Source organism: Scyliorhinus canicula, chromosome 17 (genome assembly GCF_902713615.1).
Source record: "Scyliorhinus canicula chromosome 17, sScyCan1.1, whole genome shotgun sequence".
NCBI classification, from domain to species: Eukaryota; Metazoa; Chordata; class Chondrichthyes; order Carcharhiniformes; family Scyliorhinidae; genus Scyliorhinus; species Scyliorhinus canicula.
Window position 1 is genome coordinate 43,010,279 of NC_052162.1, and position 25,299 is coordinate 43,035,577.

The 25,299-nt window shown below is 46.7% G+C and overlaps 1 protein-coding gene across 1 annotated transcript in view; it reads left to right on the plus strand.

The window, feature by feature from the left end:
* The first annotated feature begins 9,612 nt into the window (after positions 1 to 9,612).
* The window catches only part of LOC119952018 (heat shock factor protein 1-like), a 57,076-nt gene continuing 41,389 nt past the window's right edge, over positions 9,613 to 25,299 (plus strand). Inside the window, exons 1-2 of the mRNA XM_038775484.1 lie at positions 9,613 to 9,883; positions 21,452 to 21,560. Of these exons, the coding sequence (XP_038631412.1) occupies positions 9,791 to 9,883; positions 21,452 to 21,560 (202 nt within the window). The 5' untranslated portion in view covers positions 9,613 to 9,790. The remainder of the gene's footprint in view (positions 9,884 to 21,451; positions 21,561 to 25,299) is intronic.

Consider the following 25,299-nt stretch of genomic DNA (forward strand, 5'->3'; position numbering starts at 1 on the left):
GATGTTTACTAAAAAAAAATGTGCGACCTACTCCTCCATGGCCGCCACCGGGAGTCGAGAAATGCCATGGATACATAACATTTTCCTCCCCCTTTAAATCAGAGGTCCCAGACACAATAAACAGTACAACATTAACAATTAAATCGCAACATGAACAATCAATCAACAACAAGTCAATACTGCCACAGAATCTCCACACAGCTAAATCCGGCCGGTTCTTACACCGCAACGCTGGCAATATTGGACAAAATGTACGTTAGGCCCATTAACGAGGTTTATGCACGCCACGTGTTTACGACTCGCCGTCAGCGGCCTACAGAAACACTAACCGAGTTTGTAAGGGAATTGAACAAGGGAATATGCCCGCCCACTCTTTAAGGCCACACGATTTCCCCTGTCAGCTGAGGCACGCCAGGCCTTCAGCTGCATCAAGGAGGACATCGCCAAAGCAGCCATGCGGGCGGTGGATGAATCCACTCCCTTTCAAGTTGAGAGCGACGCCTCAGAGGTAGCTCTAGCAGCCACTTTAAATCAGGCAGGGAGGCCCGTTGCATTTTTCTCCCGTACCCTATCCGCTTCAGAACTCCGACACTCCTCAGTCGAGAAGGAATCACAAGCCATCGTGGAGGCTGTTCGTCACTGGAGGCACTACCTCGCAGGTAGGAGGTTCACCCTCATCACCGACCATCGATCGGTTGCCTTTATGTTTGACAACTCGAGGGGCAGCATGGTGGCACAGTGGTTAGCATTGCTGCCTACGGCGCTGAGGACCCGGGTTCAAATCCTGACCCTGGATCATTGTCCGTGTGGAGTTTGCACATTCTCCCCGTGTCTGCGTGGGTTTCACCCCCACAACCCAAAGATGTGCAGGATAGGTAGATTGGCCATGCTAAATTGCCCCTTAATTGGAAAAAATAATTGGGTACTCTAAATTTATAAAAAAAAAAAAAAAAATGTTTGACAACTCGCAAAGGGGCAAAATTAAAAATGATAAAATCCTTCGGTGGAGGATCGAACTTTCCACCTATAGTTACGATATTAAATATCGACTGGGGAAGATCAACGAGCCCTCGGATGCCCTATCCCGCGGGACATGCGCCAGCGCGCAGATCAGCCGTCTGAAAGCCACCCACGTTGATCTCTGCCATCCAGGGGTCACCCGGCTCGCCCACTACATCAGAGCCCGAAACCTGCCTTTCTCCAACGAAGAGGTAAAAGCGGTCACCAGGGACTGCCCTATCTGTGCAGAGTGCAAACCGCACTTCTATAGACCAGACAGGGCCCACCTGGTCAAGGCTTCTAGGCCCTTTGAACGCCTTGCGATCGATTTCAAAGGGCCACTCCCCTCCACTAACAAGAACATTTATTTCCTCAACATCATTGACGAGTTCTCCCGATTCCCTTTTGCCATTCCATGCCCTGATATGACCTCCCACACAGTCATTAGGGCCCTGCATAGTGTCTTCACCCTGTTCGGTTTCCCCAGCTACGTGCACAGCGACCGGGGTTTGTCCTTTATGAGTGACGAGCTGCGTCAGTACCTGCTCGACAAGGGCATCGCCTCGAGCAGGACTACCAGTTACAACCCCAGGGGGAACGGACAGGTGGAGAGGGAGAACGCGACTGTCTGGAAGACCGTCCTACTGACACTCCGGTCTAGAAAACTCCAAGTCTCCCAATGGCAAGACGTCCTCCCAGACGCGCTCCACGCAATCAGATCCCTCCTCTGTACAGTTACAAATCAAACCGCTCACGAGCGACTCTTCATTTTTTCTAGGGGCACTACCACGGGAGTCTCACTTCCGGCGTGGCTGAGGACACCAGGCCCGGTCCTCCTGAGGAAGCACGTCAGGGGGCACAAAACTGACCCCCTTGTTGAAAGGGTGCACCTCCTCCATTCTAACCCCCAGTATGCATTCGTGGAGTTCCCGGACGGTCGCCAGGACACAGTATCCCTTCGGGACCTGGCACCCGCTGGATCCAGCCCCCCCCTACCCCCGCTGAGGAACCCCTTACCCCGTTCCCTATGCTGCCGCCCCCTCGCGCCCCCGATTCCGCAAGCTCACCTCACCGGTTCCACGAGCCAGAACCAGCCCGCCCCCAGTCTCCGGTCGAGCCAGAGGTGTATAAAGTTCGGACGGGACCCGCCCCGGAGTCTGCCATCGTACCCCAGCTCTCAACACCCACCCAGCCACCGCAAGAGGCTGCAACCCCAGTGCTCCGCAGATCGAAAAGAACAATTCATCCACCGGACAGACTAACTCTGTGAGCCACCACCCCCGCTGGACTCGATTTTTTCACAGGGGGTGAATGTGGTGAATGTGATTCACACCGGATTATAATCTGTATATACATGTGTCTGTATTGTAAGTGCAGTTGCACTACCTGTCCTCCAGGGGGAGTAGCTCTGGGAATGCTCGAGTTGTATGGGGCTTCTCCCTTGGTTCTGCCCAGGACTCCTCCCCCGGATGCTCTTGTATAAAAGCTCAGTGCCACATGGTCAGCCGGCCAGTTCACCGAAAGTTCAATGGCTAACCGGCTGCCTCTGTTGTGAGTATATTAAAACTGCTATTCTATTCCTACAAGCACGTGTCCGTAGAATTGTTGGTTCCAACAAATACGTCAGATGCTTCAGAGGCCGTTATTCTTGTGTGGTTGTCGGCAAACCTGGGGCGTCAGCCTTTTAGTGCTTGCTGCAACCTCTGATGTCTTTGGCTTGATTTGGACATTGTCCGTGATGGTCTTAACCGGAGTCAGCGTAGTGTTCTAAAGTTGACCCGTTGTCTGGTTCTCAACTGAGGTACTACCTTCCCCAATTAGGTCCATTAATATCAGGTTCTCGGGAAGGTCCGTGGCACAGCTTGATTTGGACTCTGTTGGTTCTGTCTCCGGCAGATTGGTTCTTGTTGCCAAAGGCTGATCTGTTTGTCTCCTCCATACTATATATCGTCTCGGGTTTGTCTACATTCATTTTTGGGATGTGGGCTTCGCTGGTTAGGCCAGCATTTATTGCCCATCAATAGTTGCCTTTCAGAGGGTGATGGTAAGTTGCCTCCTTGAACCGCTGAGGTTCTTGAGGTGTAGGTAAACCAACTGTGCTGTTCCAGGATTTTGACCCAACGACAGTGAAGGAACGGCGATATATTTCCAAGTCAGGATGGTAGGTGCTGGTTTAGCTCAGTAAGCTAAATCACTGGCTTTTAAAGCAGACCACGGCAGGCCAGCAGCACGGTTCGATTCCTGTACCAGCCTCCCCGGACAGGAGCCGGAATGTGGCGACTAGGGGCTTTTCACAGTAACTTCATTGAAGCCTACTCGTGACAATAAGCGATTTTCAATTTTTTTTTTCAAGTGACTTGGAGGGGAACCTCCAGATGGTGGGCCTCCCAGGTATCTGCTGCTCTTGTCCTTAAAGATGGCAGTGGTTGTGGGTTTGGAAAGTGCTGTCTAAGGAACCTTGGTGAGTTACTGCAGTGCATCTTGGAGATGGTACACACGACTGCCACTGTTTGTCGGTGGCAGAGGGTTTGAATGTTTATGGAAGGGGTAGCAATTAAGTGGGCTGCTTTGTCCTGGATGGTGTTGAGCTTCTTGATCTTGAGTGTTGTTGGAACTGCACTCATCCAGACAAGTGGAGAGTCTTCCATTAAACTCCTGACTTGTGCCTTGTAGATGGTGGACAGGGGTCAGGAGGTGAGTTACTCACTGTAGGATTCCTAGCCTTTGACCTGCCCTGGTAGCCACAGTATTAATATGGCTAGTCCAGTTCAATTTCTGATCAGTGGTAACCCCCAGGATGTTGACTGTGGGGGATTCAGCGATGGTAATGCCATTGAATATAAAGGGGTAGTGGTTAGATCCTCTCTTTTAAGGGATGGTCATTGCCTGGCACTTGTGTGATGCAAATGTAACTTGCCAGTTGTCAGCCCAAGCCTGGATATTGTCCAGGACTTGCTGCATTTGGACATGGACTGCTTCATTATATGAGGAGTCGCAAAATGTGTTGAACGTTGTGCAGTCATTTGCAACATCCCCACTTCTGACCTTATGATGGAAGGGAGGTAATTGGTGAAGCAGCTGAAGATGGTTGGGCTTAAGACACTACCCTGAGGAAAGGTGTAGAAGACTGGTCCTGTCTGTGCTAGAATGGTGGCTGGTGTCCGCTTTTCCCTTTCCAGAACTTCTTGACCCTGTGAAAAATACAATGTTCTGCTTTGTTCTCTCACTGTATTACCCAATCCTGCTGCTTTTTCTCGACAATTTCTTTTGTCGCGGGTGGTTTTAGCAAATCGACTGCTATGCATAGTAGACATTTAACCATAAGCAACGCCAGAGAAGCCTGGATTGTTGAGTTCATGTGAGCAGAAATTGCTTTTAAAAAGTATTTTTACTGGAATTTTAAAGCTTAAAATCAAAATTTACATAACACATAAATTAATAAAACACAAAAAAGAACAACCACATCAATAACACATATGTCACAGGTTGTCACCGTGTCTGTGACCATAGTCTTCATAATCATGTTTCCTTATTTGCAATGGTGTACATAGTTACAAATAGAGCATTTTATTTACGTTTATGGTGACGGGAAGAATCATGTCAAACCGTTGATTTTAGAGGATGAGTAGGATGTTCTGCATCCCCGGTTCTTGACGTGTAGGAGGGGCCTGTCCCCTCCCCCCCCCCCCCCCCCCCCCCAGATATGTAGGGCCGACCTCTCAGTCTCTCCATTGTGTTGTGTGTGTATTTCCCTTCTCCCCAGTGGTTCTCCCCTCCCCTCCCCACCCCCATGCTCTCCCCGCCCTCCCTGCCTGTTGCCACACACCCTGCAATTGCTGGTTATGAACTGGGTCCTCGAAAAGGTTGGTGAAACGTCTCTACGTGTCGTGAAATCTCTCTTCGGATATCCTGATTGAGAATTTTATGTTTTCTAGCTTCAGGAATTGAGCCAGATCTGAGAGCCATTCCGAGGCTCTGCCAACTTCCAACCTAGCAGAAGTCTCCACCGGGCAATCAGGGAGGCAAAGGTCAGGGCATCTAGCCCTTTCCCTGTGAAGAGCTCCGTTTGCTCTGACACCCTGAAGACCACCACAAGTGTGCATGGCTCCATCTTAAGTCCCACACCCCTGGACATAGACTTGAAGAAAGCTATCCAGAACCCATTGAGCCTGGGGCACGACCAGAACATGTGGGTGCGGTTGGCTGGACCCCGCTGACACCGCTCGCACTTCTCCTCCACCTCTGGGAAAAATCTGCTCATCCAAGAATCTGCTCACATTGGTTAGGTGCGCTTGTGCACCACCTTGAGCTGCACCAGGCTTAGCCCTGCGCATGAGGAGGTGGAGTTGATACTGTGCTGCACCTCGATCCAGAATCTACCCCCTATCTTCATGTCCAGTTCCTCCCCCCATTTCTGTCACGTTTTGCGAGTGGGGTTTTTATATGTGTTGTCTGTAAATGTCCCACATTTGTCTCCCCCTTGCCTGTCCAGCCCACTGTGAGCAGAAATTGACTCAAAGGTTTAGAAAATGAAACCATAGGATCCCTACAGTGCAGAAGGAGGCCATTTGGTGCATCGACTGCTGTGCACTGACCCTCTGAAAGAGCACTCTACGTGGTCCCGTTTGCCCGTCCTATCCCCAAAACCCCACGCATTGATCATGGTCGATCCATGTAATGTGAACGTCTTTGGACTGTGGGAGAAAAGCGGAACACCCGGAGGACATCTATGCAGACAGGGTGAGAATGTGCAAACTCAACACAGTCACCCAAGGTTGGATGCCAACCAGGATCCTTGCTGCCCTGAGGCAGCGGTGCTAAACATTGTGCCACAGTTCTGCCCGTTGTTCTTGTTCTCTGTTTACCTTCAATGAATACTTCATTGTCTGTACAAAACGTTCTGCCAGCCCTTTTGTGATTAGGTGATGAGGCGCGGAATTTTCTTCTCCTTCAGGTAGTGTACAAATTCTTGTAAAATGAACTGCGGTCCATTATCGATCACAAGTTGTTCAGGGTAGTTGTTCAGTACCTTATCTGCTGAAGATTTCATCCAATCTCTCAACTGTTTTCTCTGTTATTAAAAAATATTTTATTCCGGCATTTTCATAAAAACAAACCAAAGCAGAATAAAAATCATACCACATTATAAATAACCAGCACCCACTTCACCCCCCCCCCCCCCCACTCCCCATCATTTTAACCTCCTTAACCCCCCTATTTGTCCCTCCCTTTGCTGACCCTCAATCCTCCTTAAAGAAGTCAATGAACGGCTACCACCTCCGAGTGAACCCATCAACTGACCCCCTCAGGACGAACTTGACCTTTTCCAGCCACAGGAATTCTGCCAGGTCACTTACCCACCCCCACATTGGGTGGCTCCGAGATCCTCCATCCAAGCAAGATCCGTCTCTGGGCTAACAGGGAGGCAAAGGCCAAGACATCAGCCTCTCTCGCCTCCTGGACTCCCAGGTCTACCGACAGCCCGAATATCATTACCTCTGAACTCAGGGACACCATCACCCCACAGCACCTGGGACATTACCAATCCACAAACCACTGCCAGGTCCCCTTTAGTTTGGGATGTGCCCAAAACATGTGGATGTGATTCACAGCCTCCGCGCGCACCGCCTATACCTATCCTATACCCCCTCAAACAACCTACTCTTCAGTGCTATCGACATATATGTTCTATGAATTTAGCACTGCTGGCTCACAGCGCTGAGGACCCGGGTTCGATCCCGGTCCCAGGTCACTCTCCGTGTGGAGTTTGCACATTCTTCCTGTGTTTGCCTGGGTTCCACCCCCACAACCCAAAGATGTGCAGGCTCGGTGGATTGGCCATGCTAAATTGCCCCTTAGTTGGATAAAAAAATAATTGGGTACTCTAAATTTAAAAAAAATATATTCTCTATGAATTACCTTAAATTGAATAAGGCTTAGGCTCGCACATGACGAGGACACATTCAACCTCGGCAGGGCCTGAGCCCACACCCTGGCCTCCACTTCTCCTCCCAGCTCCTCTCTCACTTATGCTTTATGTCCCCCACCAGGACCCCTTCCCAATCCATCAGCTTCTTGTAGACCTTGGACACCTTCCCCTCCACTATCTCCTCCTTTGACAGTACCTTATCCTGCAACCCCAGGGGCGGTAGCCCAGAAAAGGACGGCACTCTGCCCTCACAAAATCCTGAACCTGCAGGTACCTAAAACTATTCCCCTTGGGCAACACATACTCTTGCTCTAGGTCCTCCAACTTCATGAATCTGCCCCCTATAAACAGGTCACCGAATCGCTCAATATCTGCCGCCACCCCCAAAACCTTGTATCCAAGCACCCCCCCCCCCCCCCCCCCAACACCCCCACCAGTGCAAACTTATGGTTGTCAAAAGTCGGTGCCCTCACCAAGGCACCCTCCAGTCTCAAATGCTGCCTCCACTGTCCCCACACCCTCAAGGCCGACGCCACCACTGGGCTCATGGAGTCTGGCCGGCGAGAATGGCAGAGGCGCTGCTAACAACGCCCTTAAGCTTGTTCCCTTACAAGAGGCCACCACACTGACCCTTCCCCCACTACCCATTTCCTAACCATAGCGTTGTTTGTCGCCCAGTAGTACTTTTTAAAAAATAAATTAAAAGTACCCAATTCAATTTTTTGCCAATTGAGGGGCAATTTAGTGTGGCCAATTCACCTACCCTGCACATCTTTGGGCTGTGGGGGTAAAACCAAGCAGACACGGAGAGAATGTGCAAAATTCATAAGGACAGTGATCCGGGGCCAGGATCGAACCCGGATCCTCGGTGCCATGAGGTAGCAGTGCTAACCACTGCGCCAATGTGCCGCCTCTCCCCATTTCGCCCCTGCTCCAAAAAAGCCCTCCTGACCCGTGGGTCTTCGCCGCGCACACAAACCCAGAAATCAACGCATTGACCTTTTTGAAGAACGCCTTTGGGATAAAGATTGGGAGGTTCTGAAACATGAACAGAAATCTTGGCAGCACCGTCATTTGTATTGTCTGCAACCGTCCCGTCAGCGACATTGGCAGCACGTCCCACCTCTTAAAGTCCGCCTTCATCTGCTCCATCAACTGCGTCAAGTTCAACTTGTGCAACTGCTCCCAACCCCGCGTCACCTGAATGCCCAAATATCTAAAACTCGCCCATACTACCGTAAACGGCATCTCCCCATATCTCCTCTCCTGCCCTCTTGCCTCAATCGGGAACACCCTTGGCAGCTCTCCCCCCTTGCGGCCTCCTCATCAGTGCCCTGTGCACTCCGTCGACCTCCAGGAGCCGGTCAAAGGCCCCCTCCCCCATCAACTGTTCCAATATTTTGGCCACGTACATGCCAGCCTCCGCTCCTTTGGGCATCCCCATAATCCTCAGCTTCTGTCTTCTGGAGCGGTTCTCCAAATCCTCCGCCTTCTCCTTCAGCCTCTTCTGGGTCTCCCGCATCGCCACCACCTCGACCATCAACGAGGCCAATTGTCTCTCGTGCTCCCCCACCGCCTCCTCTTTCTGGATCGCCCGTCCCTGGGACTCCAGCATCTGCTCCACTCTCTCTATCCCTGCTTTAATCATCTCCACCACTTTGGCCAGGTCTTCCAGAGCAGCTCCCTTGCCCTCCTACATTTTAACAAATGGCACACCACGAAGACTCTCCTGCTCCAACAGCTCTTTTCTTCTCACGTCACTCATAGTTTGTGGATCCATCCACCAATCACACCAGAGGAGTAACACTTTCTACAGCTACTCCTGCCATCAAAAACGTTGCTGTTTAGTCGAGGAAAAGACCAAAAAATATTGCCTTGAGTGGGAGCCACCAAATGTGCGACCGCTCACCCCATGGCCGCCACTGAAGTCAACATTTTTCTCGGTTGACATTGTCTTCATGATGGCATCTTCAGGCAATTTTGAGTGAGCATCAACTAGAGTGATAAACATTGACCTTTAAACGTTCTGGCATAATCAACATTTATCCCTTGCCAGGCCTCTTCTGATCACTCCCATGGGGGTAATGATGGCAGTTTCCACACTTTAGTACAAGACAAACCCATTCCCGCTTTCTTCTCGATTTCAGCATCTAGCCCTGGCCACCAAAAATAGTTCCTGATTATCTCCTTACCACAGTGGCCTTTGTGTAATTGATTTAATACACATTTTCTTACACTAGTTGAATGTTGACACACAAAAGATTGGAAGACACTGAAGCACAAACAGTAATCTCGGGAGGACTGTAATTTTCACTGTCTGTGCCCTCCCCGCCAATGACAGCCGCAGCATGTCCCACCTGCGGAAGTCCCCTTTCCTTTGCTCCATCACCCTGCCCAAATTTAGTTTGTGAAGCTGACCCCAGTCCCTTTACATGTGTCCAACTTAAAACCACTCATCCCCCACATGCGGGACAGCCCATAATCAGCCGACTTGCGCATGCGCAGCTCCATCCCTGCCAAGTGACAGCTCACGGATCAGCGCTAGCCCCACCCCTCTCCTTTTCGATTGGCCAAGATAGCTGTCTCTCAAAGCCAAGGTCCCTTTCTGATTGGTCGGAGAGCCTGGTATGTGCCGGCCCTCTGTGGGACTGACAGCGGCAGCAAGTGGTCCCGCCCACAGGTTGAGTCGAGCATGGACTTCAGCAACAAACGCTATTCAACAACCGGGAATTCAGCGAGTGGGAAGTAAACAACCGCAGTCATCAGAGCAGATTTCCCTCAGTGGGAAAAGGAGCGTACTGGGGGAGGGTGGGAGAAGTGCACTGGGAACTTTGTTTTTGCAAAAATTAAAATTTTTGAGAGATGAAGCAAAATTGCAACGTGCCTGCGTTTTTGACCAAGTTATGGACCTTGGTGGAAGATCCAGGGACAGATGACCTAATCTCCTGGAGTCGAGTGAGTAATACTGAAACATGTTAATATTGTCTTTAGTACGGATCAGGTTACGTTTTATCAGCTCCCCATAATATCTGGATGAATTCGCACATTCATTGTTGCTTTCGAAATCGATGCAGAATATATATATATATATATATGTATAATATGTATTATATATTGGGGGCGGGGGGAAAGCAAAATATTTAATTTTTCATCAAAGTTACCCTGTGCTGGAATGCAATTAAATGCCAGCTGAATTAGACATTGAAGGAGGGACGGGCTCCAGACTGAGTGCGTATGTTGCTTCTGCTTATTTAATGTCTGCATTCATAACATTAACCTTTTTGGTACAGATCAATATTTAACTTGCATTCTTAATGACCACCAACAGTATGTCCGGGGGGGGGGGGAAGGAGGAGGAAAGAGAGTAGAAAGTGTTTTTTAAAATTGGGAAGTGGAGATGAGAACGTTTCTTCTCGATGGTAGCAGAATGTGATAATAAATCGGAATTATTTTTTCCAGGTTTTGAAAACGAAAACCTACTTTCTCTCTTTATTTGGGATGTCTATTTTCCCCAGATGTTCTTTTAAACGCAGCAGCTTTATTTAAAAAAATCTATATCCACCAAACCCCATGGGAATAATCATTGCAAACAGAAGGAACGATCTTTGGCGTTCAGTATTCACGAATATTTATTTAGTTTCTGATTAATATTGTATGTGGGGCGGGGGAGGGGGGCACTCGTTCCACTCCAGGCCTTGAGTGGCTCCCAAACCTGTGTCGCACTTGTTAAAGAAGAGAAAGCTCATTGCAGTGCAAGTTGTACAGAGGCAGTAGAAAATGCAGCAGGCAGGGCAGCATTTTGGAGCAGTCGGATATTCCGAGCTCCAGTATTGCCTTCTTATTTACTCATTGATTGTTCGTCTGCATTAGGGAGGGGGTGCTACCTGGACCGGGAGAAAGCGGACGGGATAGAGTGAAGGTCGCCTCCCCCCACCCACGTGGGCCCTCGGCCAGCGCCGCGCCCCTCTTGTCTGATTGGCCCGCGCCGTGGATGCTGCCCCGCGCCGATTGGGCGGCTGGTTATTTTAGAACGCGCTCCCCGGGCGTCGCCGCTGATTGGCTGGAGCCCAAGTATTTGTTGATACAAAAGTGATGCACGTGCGTAGCGCGCGCGCATCTGAAGGAAGCCGGCAAGGGAGACAAGAGAGGGGAGCAGCTCCAGCGTAGGAAGGGGGAAAAATATATCCACCCAGGAAAAATGCAACCCAGTCAGTGCAAGACCGGTTCAACCCAGGAATGGGAACGGAGTGCAATTAAATAGAAGGAATCATGTCGGTACGGATGGAAAGGAGACATGACAAATATGCAAGATCCAGCGATTGTATGACTAGGCCACGAGCATTACTTTAAAAAAAATGCATGTAAACATTCTCCCTGTGAATCGTGCGTTTTGCCCCCACAACCGAAAGATATGCAGGTTAGGTGGATTGGCCATGCTCAATTGCCCCCTAATTGGAAAACAATTGGGTACTCTAAATTAAAAACAAAACCAAAAAAGAAGAATGTTAAAGCAGAAAATTCTGGAATTACTCAGTAGGCTGTATCTGTGGAGAGAGAGAGAGATAGAGCGAATATGCTAGATTTTCAAAAGCCCCTAAGGGAAGGGCAGGCACACTTTGAAATTTGTGATCTTGAATGGTGTCACTAGATCCTTATCTCCATAAGCAATGTTGGTGGGGTTGGAGAGAGCTGACAACCTGCATGCCTCCAATTTAGAGATTATTGAGCTTGCTGCCGCCTGGCCACACTTTGACCACAAGGCTGTGCTCCTGCTCCCGGTTTATAAGCAAAAACTGAAGCGGAAGAATCCATCAAAGAAAGTCGTGCATTGTTGGTCTGAGGAATCTGATGATCTCCTACGAGACTGCTTCGAGTCAGCGGACTGGTCAGTAATTAAAAACTCTGCGACCAGCCTTAATGAGGAAGCCACTACAGTAACTGACTTCATTAGTAAGTGTGTAGAAGACTGTGACAAAGAAGCAAATCTGCATGTTTCCCAACTGGAAACCCTGGATGAACAGGAGTATCCATTGCTTGCTGAAGTCTAGGTCTGAAGTCTACCTCTACAAGAAAGCCAGATATGATCCAAATAAATCCATCAAAGATACCAAAAGACAGTACCGGACCAAGCTCGAGTCCCAGGCTAGCTGCACGGATCCCCGCCATCTATGGCAAGGTCTACAAGACATAACGGGCTACAAGATGAAGGCATGTAAAAGCGTCGGTTCCCTGATCTCAATGCATTCTATGCCCGCTTTGAGCAAGAGGTTAGCGAGAGCGAGCCCTCCACCCCAGAAGCCGTGGATGAACTTGTATCTGAGATCACCACTGCAGACGTCAGAGCAGCCTTCTCGAAGGTCAACCCACGGAAAGCCATTGGCCCGGATAGGGTACCCTGACGAGCACTCGGGTCTTGCGTGGATCAGCTGGTGGGGGTATTCGCAGACATCTTCAATCTCTCTTTACAACAATCTGAGGTCCCTATCTGCTTCAAGAAGACGACCATCATCCCTGTGCCAAAAAAAGTCAAGCAGCGTGCCTTAATGACCATCGTCCAGTGGCTCTACCATCTATCATCATGAAGTGCTTCGAAAGGTTAGTCATGGCACGAATCAACTCCAGCCTCCCAGATTGCCTTGATCCACTACAGTTCGCCTACCACAGGTCCATAGCAGATGCTATCTCCATGGCCCTGCACTCTACCCTGGAACACCTAGATAAAAAGACACCTATGTCAAACTCCTATTTATCAACTACAGCTCAGCCTTCAACACCATAATTCCTACAAAACGCATCTCCAAACTCCGTGGCCTCGGCTCCTCCCTCTGCGTCTGGATCCTGAACTTTCTAACCCACAGACCACAATCAGTAAAGATAGGCAACAACACCTCATCCACGATCATCATCCTCAACACCGGTGCCCCACAAGGCTGTGTCCTCAGCCCCCTACTATACTCTTTATACACCTATGACTGTGTGGCCAAATTCCCCTCCAACTCGATTTTCAAATTTGCTGATGACACCACCATAGTGGGTCGTATTTCAAACAATGACGAGACAGAGTATAGGAATGAGACAGAGAATCTGGTGAACTGGTGCGATGACAATAATCTCTCCTTCAATGTCAACAAAACGAAGGAGATTGTCATTGACTTCAGGAAGCGTAGTGGAGAACATGCCCCTGTCTACATCAATGGGAACGAAGGAGAAAGGGTCGAGAGCTTCAAGTTTTTAGATGTGCAGATCACCAACAGCCTGTCCTGGTCCCCCCTTGTTGACACTATAGTTAAGAAAGCCCACCAACGACTCTACTTTCTCAGAAGACTAAGGACATTAGGGGGCAGCAGGGTAGCATGGTGGTTAGCATAAATGCTTCACAGCTCCAGGGTCCCAGGTTCGATTCCCGGCTGGGTCACTGTCTGTGTGGAGTCTGCACGTCCTCCCCCTGTGTGCGTGGGTTTCCTCCGGGTGCTCCGGTTTCCTCCCACAGTCCAAAGATGTGCGGGTTAGGTGGATTGGCCATGCTAAATTGCCCGTAGTGTCCTAATAAAAGTAAGGTTAAGGGGGGGGTTGTTGGGTTACGGGTATAGGGTGGATACGTGGGTTTGAGTAGGGTGATCATGGCTCGGCACAACATTGAGGGCCGAAGGGCCTGTTCTGTGCTGTACTGTTATATGTTCTATTTGGCATGTCAGCTACGACCCTCACCAACCTCTACAGATGCCTCGTAGAAAGCATTTTCTCTGGTTGGATCACAGCTTGGTATGGAGCCTGCTCTGCCCAAGACCGCAGGAAACTACAAAAGGTTGTGAATGTAGCCCATTCCATCACGCAAACCAGCCTCCCATCCATTGACTCTATCTATAATTCCTGATGCCTCAGAAAGGCAGCCAGCATAATTAAGGACCCCACGCACCCCGGACATACTCTCTTCCATCTCCTTCCATCAGGAAAAAGATACCAAAGTTTAAGGTCACGTACCAACCGACTCGAGAACAGCTTCTTCTCTACTGCCTTCAGACTTTTGAATGGACCTACCTTGTATTAATTGATCTTTTCTCTACACCTTACTATAACTGTAACATTATATATCTGCAGTCTCTCCTTCCCTATGCACGGTATGCATTGTTTGTGCAGCATGCAAGAAACAATACTTTTCACTGTATACTAATGCATGTGACAATAATAAATCAAATCAAATCATGGCACTTGCAGCCATCAGAGCAACACAGATTTCAGAGGCATGGAAAATGGAAGGTCAGTGACACATTGAGATGTCACTGTTTGGAACACCGGGAGGAACCATGAGGGCTAGGTGGTTATGCGACATGAATGATAAACTCAGCTGCTTAACCAATTAAACAGAGTCGTTTGTCATTGGTAGTGCTGAAGATTGTGTTTTTGAACAATGAGCAGTTGGACTCTTTGAGAGGGATGTGACACTGCTGGCATCGTTGGGCATTGGAGTTGGAAAAAGCTCTGGTGACCAATGAGCAGCAGATGAAAGTTTGCGTTGGAACAGGCTATTTTGATATTGAATAAAGTAGTAAGGAGAGGCTTCAGCTGATGCATCTTCCTGGTCAGAGGGAGACGAGAGGAGCACAGTGGGAGGCTACAAGAGGAACAAGTTGCTACCTGAGACATTGGGTGTACCGGTCAAAAGTTACCTACCTGCAAGTGATGGAGCGCCTGTGCCACAGATGATTTGCACTCATGTCTGCAATGATCTGATGTCTCGTGGCTTCATAGCAGCCGTACATGCAACTGCCAAGATCACTGGAGCTGATACTGCAAATATGAAGTTTGTAAGATTGTTATGTGTTGGGACTGTCTCTTTAATTTAGGGTTAAATTGTGAAATCACGGGGTCATGTGATCTGTTCTGAATTCTACCTGACAGCAAGCTTGGAAGGCTTGGTTGTTAAATATTAAAGGAGGGTCTGAGTTGTTTTACCAGGAAGAAGGTGCAAAATATTCATATCTTTTGCTGAATGGCAAGGGTTGCTAATCCCTTAAGTGATGCAACTGCCTACTTGATCCGACAGCGTTAAGGAGAACTCCGTCTGCTTAGCTTGTGTGTATGCTGATTTAGATAGAGTGACAGGCTTGTCACAGCTGTCATTTTCCATTCTCCTTTCCAGACCGTATCAAATCATTGAAGTGTATTTTGCACTGCAGCCACATCCTCTTGTGACTCCTGGACTGCTGACCTCCGTAGCCACTTGCATCCATGCCATCTTGGGGGATTTCTTCAGAACAGAGAAAACAACACATTCTCCTCTTGGAGATTCCATCTGTCAAAACCTCAAGGGTGGCTACAGAAAAGTATGGGGCCCCCTAGGATGCCTGTCCAGGCCACCACTGAACCACAGCTCCGTACCTTCAAGCAATGGAAAGCCAAGTAATGGCTTCTGTTTGCTCTTTAAAATCATCATCCATTTTGTGGTTTTGCCTCCAGGCCACTCCTTATTCCTAATTGGATGCTGAGCTTGTCTCCAGGCCAATCAGGGGCTTTGCATGTGGGGTTGGGGCCGAGCAATGATCTGGGTGTCAGGTTCCTGACCCCGGATTGAAACTCCAGCCCAACGTTTTAGGTTGGTGACCTTTCAGCAATGCCTATGTGATCTGGCCAGTCTCTCTCATTCTGTAAACTTGAGGGTATCCAAAATCCAGCCGCACGGTCTTCACTTGCACCAAGTACTGTTCACCTATCGTTCCTGTGCTCGCTGACCTACATTTGGCTCCCAGTTAAGCAATACCTCGATCGTAAAGTTCAGGTCCATGCTTTCAAGTTCCTCCACAGCCTTGCCTCTCCTTATCTCTGTAATCCCCTTTCGCCCCACAACCCTCAGATATTTGTGTTTTGCTAATTGTGGCCTCTTCAAAATCCCTGATTCAAAATCCAAAATTCCTTCATTGCTGGATGTATCTTCAGCTGCCAAGGCCATAGAATCTGGATGCCCTCCTTACCCCCCTCCCACTATCTACCTATCTTCCTTTAAACCCCATTTTGGCCAAGCTTTTGGTCAGCTACCCTGTTCCTCTTTTTGTAGCTCTTGGTCAAATTGTGTTTGCCACTCCCACTGAGCACCTTGGGATGCTTTGTCAGATGAAAGGCAAATTGTTGATCAAAGTAAGTACCCAGACACATGAAAAGATTATGTATGGTAACAGTCAACTTGATTATTATTGCAATAAATACATGATATAGCAGGTAAAAAACAATGCCACAAATTGTTGGAAATATTGAATAAAAACAAAGTGTTGGAAACAGTCTGCAGGTCAGGCATTTGTGGAGCGAAGAAAGTAGGCTTAATGTTTCCGGTCTTAACCCAACATTATCTTCTCCACAGAGGCTGACTGACCTGATTGCTTCCAGAATTTGAATCTGAAGTGTTTTACAGTGGCAATATTGCTAGTATATGTATTCATTTGTCCCATGTAGAACCTGTCCCACATAAGAATTGTGATGGGTTTTTTTTCTCCCTGCATGCCATACAATTTACATTGGATTGTTTTACATAGGTCTGTGTCTCAGAAGCAGTGAACAACAATGGCGCCGAGAATATCATTCTTATTCGTGATCTTTAAATTGTCGATACACTTCATAAAACATTATAGTGTGAAGATCAACAATGGAGAATAACAATGATCACAAAGAAGTGGGCAGTGTCTAAATAACCCCAAATGACCAGTTTAAAAAAAAATAAATCTAATATTGCAGTATAATCTTCTGCAGCATTGGAAAGAAGGCCTTGTGGTTCCATGATAGCGTTCCTGCCACCGCAAGTACCATCTTGGGTCTTGAGGGTCACGCTGGTTGATTATCATCCTGTAAATCCTTCCAATACATCTGAGGCAGGCCGGAAGAGTGGGACAGTTTCCTGGTCAGTCATACCACAGAAGACAATGGCAAACCACTGCAGTACTTCGCAAAATCATGGAAATCCATGGTCACCAATGCCTCCTTGAGGCTTGGTACCTGAAGGTGAAGGAGGAGGTTGCTTGTTAATGAGGGGTCCAGACCAAATGTTGTAATTAGTTCAAGTGAAGTTAGAGGGCATAGGGACAACTGGGGCCCAGTCTGTGGAAGGAGATACTTCAGCAGACAGGAAGGTCAGAAAAAGTCAAATTAGTCTATTCTGGCTTGAGGATTGGGGGGAGGGAGGGTGTAGGGTAGGACAGTTAGGGTGTAGGGTAGGAGAGTAAAGGGCAAACTTCTATGTGAGAGCAAAGAGAGGGGGAAGGTAATGACAACATTTTTTAAAGTGTGGGAAGGGTAAACGTAGATGAGGGGGTGGTGCAGATTGTACCTGAATGTTCACTCTAGAGAAGAGATATAACCCATTGGGGAAGGGCCATCTGAGAGGTTAGTGAGTAAGGAAAGGTATGTTGTAGATTTGTTTTTCATATATTTGGTGGGGCGTAGGGGCAGGATTGCAAAGAGTTTTCTGCATGAAACTATGTAAGTGGGAGGGGCCAAAATGTATGTGGGCTCCAGAGTCCAAGAAGTAGAAAATTGGAGGAATATAAGGTGATGCTGAGGTGAGTTGGGATAGGGTGGGGTACGGAGGGGACCGGAAATCCCAACTTTGCTGGGGCCACCCCAACAGTTTCTCCAAATTACTCAAATTGTCTGGGTTTTCACCTAATGGTGTCTCTTCACACTTTTTCTTCCCTTGAGTCCCCTCATCTTTACCTGACCACTAAAATGTGTCCCCTGCACTGTGTAAAAAGCTCAGTTTCAAGGATTAATGCTTGCCATTTAAGCAGACTTTCCCCCCCCCCATCTCCTTTCTTGGGTGCCGGCTTCTTTTAAGCTTGCAATATCAAAGCGATGGGGCTGTTTTACAGTGTAGACAATTTGATTGAAGAAAACAAGAAATGCTTTAACTGCACCCACCCACTCCTCGTCTGCAACAACAGTCGCCCTGAGGTGCCTATGCTGAATGGGGGAAAACAGTGAATGAGTTCCTTCAGGCTAGAAGTCAATGATTCAAGGAAGCGCACTTTAACATTGTTTGAATGTTCGTTTTAGAACCATGCACTTTCCACCGATCTAGTAATTCGGAACCAATAATTTCTAGTGTGTTGTAGCATTCGGGCACAATTTAATATTCCTTTCATTTAATGTGAAATTCTCCTTTTTAAAAGGCATAGCAAGAATCTATTCTAACAGTGTAAAGACTGACAATGCTTAAATTTATTATAAATCATAGTTTTACCATTGTTCTAAGTTTATTCATGGGTTGACAAAGCATTTCTCTCCCATTCCCTCTGGAACGTGTTTATAGTACAGGATGGTACAGCCTACAGACTGAAACCTGTTTTGTATGTAAGTTTCAACATGAAGAGTGAAGAATGTTATGTACAGTGTATAATAGCACAATAAATAATGGTGTTTTGCAAACCGAATTGCACAGTTTGTTGTGTACTGCATAGGGAATAATCCGCATTAGTGCCTATATATGTATGTTCGCTGCCTGAAGACAGGTCTGATACACAGTGTGCCATAACCTCCATCATGGGTTGGACAAGGAGACAGTAAGGGGTATTGTACACTGCTGTTGGCACCAATCTGATTCACACTGGCCATCCAGGACTCCACTCCAATTTCTTTTCATCACATGACTGACCAGGAATCTCCCCACTCTTGCTGTCTGCCATTGGCGTGTGTCAAAGGATTTACAAGTTGATACTAGACTAATTTGACCACATTATGAATGCACCCTCCTTGCCCATTGAGTCTTGTTGTGGAATTTGAACCTGGAGCACATGTACACATGGACAGACTACTACAGTAGGGGCTGATTGTGTGGCTCATGAACAGGGGTCACTTCCTCTTAAATGTGAGAAGAGAAAATAAGGACAATTAAATGAATTTAAAAGGTAATTTATTAACTTCATGCATTGCATCTACACAGCAGATATTTTCTTAAAGCTCTATGTAAGGAATCAATAAATGACATTATTCAAAATTTCCTCTGCACATTCAGATCTATTTTTTGATTTTGTTGCCCTGATGCACGCTGGAACCTCTTTTATAAAGCCAAGTTGGTGCAGCTTTCCACGACACCATGCTTTCATGGAGAGGGGCGAATTGTTGAGTGCCAGGGCATCTCTGGAAAACCACACTTGAGTGGGCTGATGGAGGGAGACGATCATTTTTCGTAAGGTTGCCAACTCTGACTGGACATAAAATCATAGAATCCCTACAGTGCAGAAGGAGGCCATTAGGCCCATCAGGACTGCACTGACCCCTCGAGCAGCCGACCTAGGTCAACTCACCCGTCCACCCTGCCCTATCACCTTAACCCCATAACCTAACCTATACATCCCTGGGAACCAAGGGGAAATTCAGCATGGCGAATCCACCTAACCCGCACATCTTTGGACTGGGGGAGGAAACCCACGCAGACATGGGGGGAATGTACAAACGCTACATATTCAAGGGTATTTTGTCATTTGCCTTCAATTGCCCCTCTTCTAGATTCCTGACTTTGGTCAACAAGTATATGTGTCTTTGTGGACTTAGTTTTTCTTGAAACCCTTCAGTGTGTCCCAGTTTTGACTTTTGAAAATATGGTCACCCTAGTTGGAGGTGAGAATGAATTGGGGAATAGTTTGTACAGGGTCCCAACAACCAACTAATAAATCGTTAGGAAATGGGGGGGGGGGGGGGGGGGGGGGGGAGGAGGGGGGGAGCTGCATGAAGAAACAGTTACCTCGAGGTATGGCATGATAGAATTAGTTTACAGTCGGCCGCTGATTCCTCCACCTTGGGATCAGCATTGGTCGTGAAAGCCTGCAAATGTTTCTTTGTATTGCCACCTAGTGGTTTGTAGTAGAGTTGCACACAAACTAATGCTGACTTGAGTGTGAAATACAGTGCAGGAATGTGACAGGATAACATGCAAGTTACCAAACATAGCGCCGTCTACACATGGATCTGGTACTGCAGGGATGCCTTGTCACTTAAAACTGCTTTTTCCTTTCACAAAGCTAGAGGTGAGAGATTATTTTATCGTACTTTGAAAATGTCTGTCCAGCTCTGGTCTCTTATTTTGTATCAAATATAGAATCTTGGCATTCTGGAAGAATGTTGAGGAAACAGCACACAGTACCTTTTGGTCATACTCTATGATCCACTGGCAGGAGATGTGGCATGCTAACGAAAACAATTAACCAGACATCTCAAACTAGGCCTGGCGCCCAACCCTCAAACTCCCATAGTGTCACACCTGGTAAATGGGAAAACCTCTGGATTGTCTGTCCACCCCACAGAAATGAAGATGAAGATCCTGTGGAGCATAGCCTGTGAGAAAATAATCTACTTGGAGGTTGCACCGATAAATCGTTATGACATCTGACATTCTGTAAGGGAAGGCATCCCTCTAGTTTTACTTTCTATACAGCCCGTTTCTGGCTCTGCGTGGTACATACGAGATTGCTGTGTGCAATTCTGACAAAGAGCCAAAAGACTTGAAATGCTAACTCTGCTTTCTCTACTCGCCGATGCTGCCAAACCTGATGAGTTTTACCCACATCCCATGTTCTTGTTTTTGATTCCAGCGTTTGGTTATTTTAGAGGGAGTGTGGGCAGCACGGTGGCACAGTGGTTAGCATTGCTGCCTACGGCGCTGAGGACCCGGGTTCGAATCCCGGCCCTGGGTCACTGTCCGTGTGGAGTTTGCACGTTCTCCCCGTGTCTGCGTGGGTTTCACCCCACAACCCAAAGATGTGCAGGGTAGGTGGATTGGCCATGTTAAATTGCCCCTTAATTGGAAAAAATAATTGGGTACTCTAAAATTTAAAAAGAAAAAAAAACAAACAAAACATTTTTTAGAGGGAGTGTTATTTGGCTTGATCCTTGCCTGCAGCACCACAAGTGGTATGCTCAGAACTCTCAAATAGTGTGGGCATTAACCATACTTGCCAGGCACTGACACACAGGCATGCATGGCAGTGTGCACTAATTCCACTGTCTTGATCCAAAAAATAATTTCCAGTGTTGTTCATGCACACCATAGAAGTCAATTAACTGTAGCAATCCACCCATGGACAGTTGATGTGTCCAAATATGTTGCCTTCTTGGGAATATCACGGACCACAGAAAGTTTCTTGACTCAACCAGCAAATATCAACAGATATTTGTTATTTATCCATCCAATGAAGTAGTAGCACCAGGGCCAGGTTTTCAATCACTCTGGTCTACCAGTTTTAAACAGGACAAACTAGTGTATATAATACTTTTGCATATAGACCAAGTTGTACATGTTTCATAGACAAACCAAAATGGGGGGGAAAATGCATTTTATGAACCTTATGGGTTGCGTTTCCATATTCCTGTGGAATTTACCAAGCGTGTGAGACACAGCAGCGTGGGAAATTTAAACTTCCATTTCAATTCTCTGAATTGGTGTGTCTCCCATCTGTTAGCTGATTTTTGTGTTTGTAAATGACCAGTTTATCGATTTTTGAGCTGTGCGAGTGTTGACAGGTTACTGTTTTTATCCTTTTGCAGAATGGCACCTGTTTTCAGGTGTCCAATGAGAGGCGTTTTGCTAAGGAAATCCTCCCCATGTACTTCAAACACAACAATATGGCCAGCTTTGTCAGGCAACTCAACATGTGTAAGTACATTTGGAGTGCTGAATTGCATTTGTTTTGGAAGAGGTATAAAACAACGTTAGTTAAGGATTTGCAGTTGTTAGTTTGTTAAATAGAACCATAGAACACAATCTCAAGTCTAGAAATCTTGTGTAATTAAAAAAAAAAATTAATTTGATCTGTTATTGTAAAACGATGGCTCTGATGGTGATTCTTGATAGATTCATGTGTGTTGACCATTTGTGTTGTGCTGGCCACCAAGTGATTATTTGTGTTGTGTTTGTCAACGTAGCGATTGAGGAAATGAACCACTGTTAGAGCAGCCAGAGCTCTCTGCTCTAGAATAGGTCTCATTTAGCAAAAGGAAATATAGAGTAATGTTTAGCTACAGACAGTTTTTAAATATTTAATCTTGAAGAAAATAAAATTTGACTAAAGGAAGCTATTGGTTGGAATGGTATCATAAGGAGATATTTCAATAACTGGATGGGGAGGTGCAGCTAACCGGAGGCAAAGATAATGGAAAAAGTAAGGAAGCAAGTGGCTTAAGAGCTCAGAACTTCATGTGCTTGCAGTTTCAGTTATTGATACTTTGAAGGGTCTGGATGATTGACCAGTTTATAAAGCTGTGGTGAAAGGAGTTTTATTCTGTTTGAAGCTATAGCGCACACACGCTATTTTAGGGTTTATTGTTTCTGCAGAGTATGGTGGGTGAATGGGCATGAAAGTGCTGTAGTTGGCATGGAGGGTATGAAGGGTTGTGGTGAGTGGAGGTGCATGAGTTGGCATGGATGCCAAGTATGAGGAGTGTGTAGGGTTGAGGGCCAGAATGCTGTTCTTTGTTTTTGCAGTTGTTATTAGAACTTGGATAAAGTCCAGGAACACGGAAGAGAGTGTCTAATAAACAGACCACCATGGCACTCAGCAGCCCCTGTTGTTGCCTCTCTACTCTTTGAGGTTGATGGACCTGAATATAGCAACCACACCCTCTGGGAAATTTTCCAACTCTACTACCTGAAGATGAAAATCCAGCCCATGCGTGGAAAAGGTTTTGATCAGAAGAGAAAGTGAAGAGGGAATAGCAGCATAACCAGGGCAGTAAGGAAAAGCCGGTGCAGACATGGTGGACTGAATGGTCTCCTTCTGCACTGTGGCAATTCTGCGATTCTGTGAAAATGAAGCATGGGAGGGAATGCCGGGAACAAAACTAAGGACAAGAAAATAAGAGCTCGAGAGAGAAATGGCAGCTATGAGGCCTTGGTTGGCTTAAGAAACCTATTTGAAGTTTATGGTGAGTGGCACAGAGCCAACAGAAGGAGGGTTAATCCTCCTTGTTTGGTTTTGCACCTTTTTTGTCAGTTGCATACAAATTGGGATCTGGCTAGGAAATGTGTAACACAGATCATTAAGGTCAAAGTGCTCGGGTCGCAGAGAAACCTAGGGTTGTGTGAAGGCAACTGAGAAGAAAGGCAGCCCTGACAGATGTCTAGCAGAGAAGGGTGCGTTGAAAATGGCTGGAGAGAACAGCAAGATAGGCACAGCAAGACCCAGGGGATTGGTCTGAATAGCCTTTCCATACTTGTTTGTTTCTTGGATAGTTGAACAAAATGCCTTGCCATGGGTTAGTCTAGGCCTGGAACAAAAGGGCTAGAGAATGCTGACCTGTTTTTAATGTAATGAAACTTGCAATTTAATGGATGGAGAACCTGGACTTGGGATAAGATGAGCCAAACCTCTTTATGGGCTGTCCATTTTGTATTAAAACCTGATAGAGCAGCAAATCACCCCTAGGTCTTGAAAGAAGTGACTAATGAGATAGTTGATGCATTTGCAAAATTCCCTAGATTTGGGGAAGATTCCATTAAATTGGAAGATAGCAAATGTAACTCCTTCATTCAAAATGGGAGGGGGACAGAAATCAGGAAACTATAGGCCAGTTAGCCTAACACCATCATAGGGAAAATGTTATCCATTATTTATTTATTTTTAGTTAAAAACATTTTTTTTAAGAGTACCAAATTCTTTTTTCCCCCCAATTAAGTAACAATTTAGTGTGGCCAATCTACCTACCCTGCACATCTTTGGGTTGTGGGGGTGAGACCCACACAGACCCGGGGAGAATGTGCAAACACCACACGGACAGTGACCCGGGGCCGGGATCGAAGCCGGGTCCTTGGAGCGATGAGGCAGCATTGCTAACCACTGTGCCACCATGCCACCCCAATGTGAGCCATTATTAAAGATCTTATAGCAGGGCACTTGGAAAAATTCAAGGCAATCAAGCAGAGTGAGTATGGTTTTGTGAAAGGAAAATCATGTTTAACCAATTTTTGGAGTTCTTTGAAGGAGTCACATGTGTAGGGTGTAATATATTGGCATGGATTAAAGATCGACCAGCTAACAGGAAACAGAATAGGTATTAATGGGTCTTTTTCTGGTTGGCAGATGTGATGAACGGTGTGCCATAGGGGTCAATGCTGGGCTTCCACTTTTTCCAATCTATATAAATGATTTGGACGAAGGGACTGAAGGTATGGTTGCTAAATTTGCTGACAACACAAAGATGGATGGAAAGTAAATTGTGCAGAGGATGTAAGGAGGCTACAAAAGGATATATGTTATGAGTGAGCAAAAATCTGGCAAATGGGAGTATTATGTGGGCACATGTGAAATGGTCCATTTTGTCAGGAAGAATAAAAAAAAAATGATTATCTAACTGGAGAGAGATTGCAGTGCTCTTGAGGTACAGAGGGATCTAGGTGTCCCACTGCATGCATCACAAAAGGCTGGTATACAAGTACAGCAAGTAATTAGGAAAGCCAATAGAATATGATCACTTATTGTGAGGAGACGTGATTACAAAAGTAGGGTTATGCTTCAGTTGTATAGGGCATTGGTGAGATCACAGCTTGAGTATTGTCTACAGCAGGGGTGGGCAAACTACGGCCCGCGGGCCGCATGCGGCCCGCCAAAGGTATTTCTGCGGCCCTCCAAGTCATTAAAAAAAAAAAATTTTTTTTAATTTTTTTTTAATTTAAAAAAAAAAATTTTTTTTTTTTAAGGTTAATGGGGGGGGGGGCTGTTGGGTTACTTACTGGTATAGGGTGGATACGTTGACTTGAGTAGGATGATCATTGCTCGGCACAACGTCGAGGGCCGAAGGGCCTGTTCTGTGCTGTACTGTTCTATGTTCTATATGAGGCGCCCAGAATCATAACCGGGTGAAGTAATTATTTTACTTAATATACTATGCGGCCCTTTGTGAATTGTGAATTTCTGAATGTGGCCCTTGCACGGAAAAGTTTGCCCACCCCTGGTCTACAGTATTGGTCTCCTTATTTAAAGAAAGCTGTAAATGTATTAGAAGTAGTTTAGAGAGGGTTTACTCCTGGATTAATTCCAGGAAGCTGTAAATGTATTAGAAGTAGTTTAGAGAGGGTTTACTCCTGGTTTGATTCCAGGAATGAGTGGATTGCCTTATGAGGAAAGGTTGGAGAGGTTAGGTTTGTATCCACTAGAGGTGCAGAAGAGTAAGAGGTGACTTGATCAAAACCTGTAAGGTCCTGAGGAGTATTGACAGGGTGGATGTGGCGATGATGTTTCCACTTGTCAGAGAATCTAGAAGCAGGAGTCTAAGATGGAGATGAGGAGAATTGATGTATCTTTGAGGGCCGTGAGAATCTGGAGCTCCTCCTCAAAAGGAAGTGGAAGTAGAGTCTTTGAATATTTTTAAGGCAGAGCTAAATAGACTCTTGATTTGAT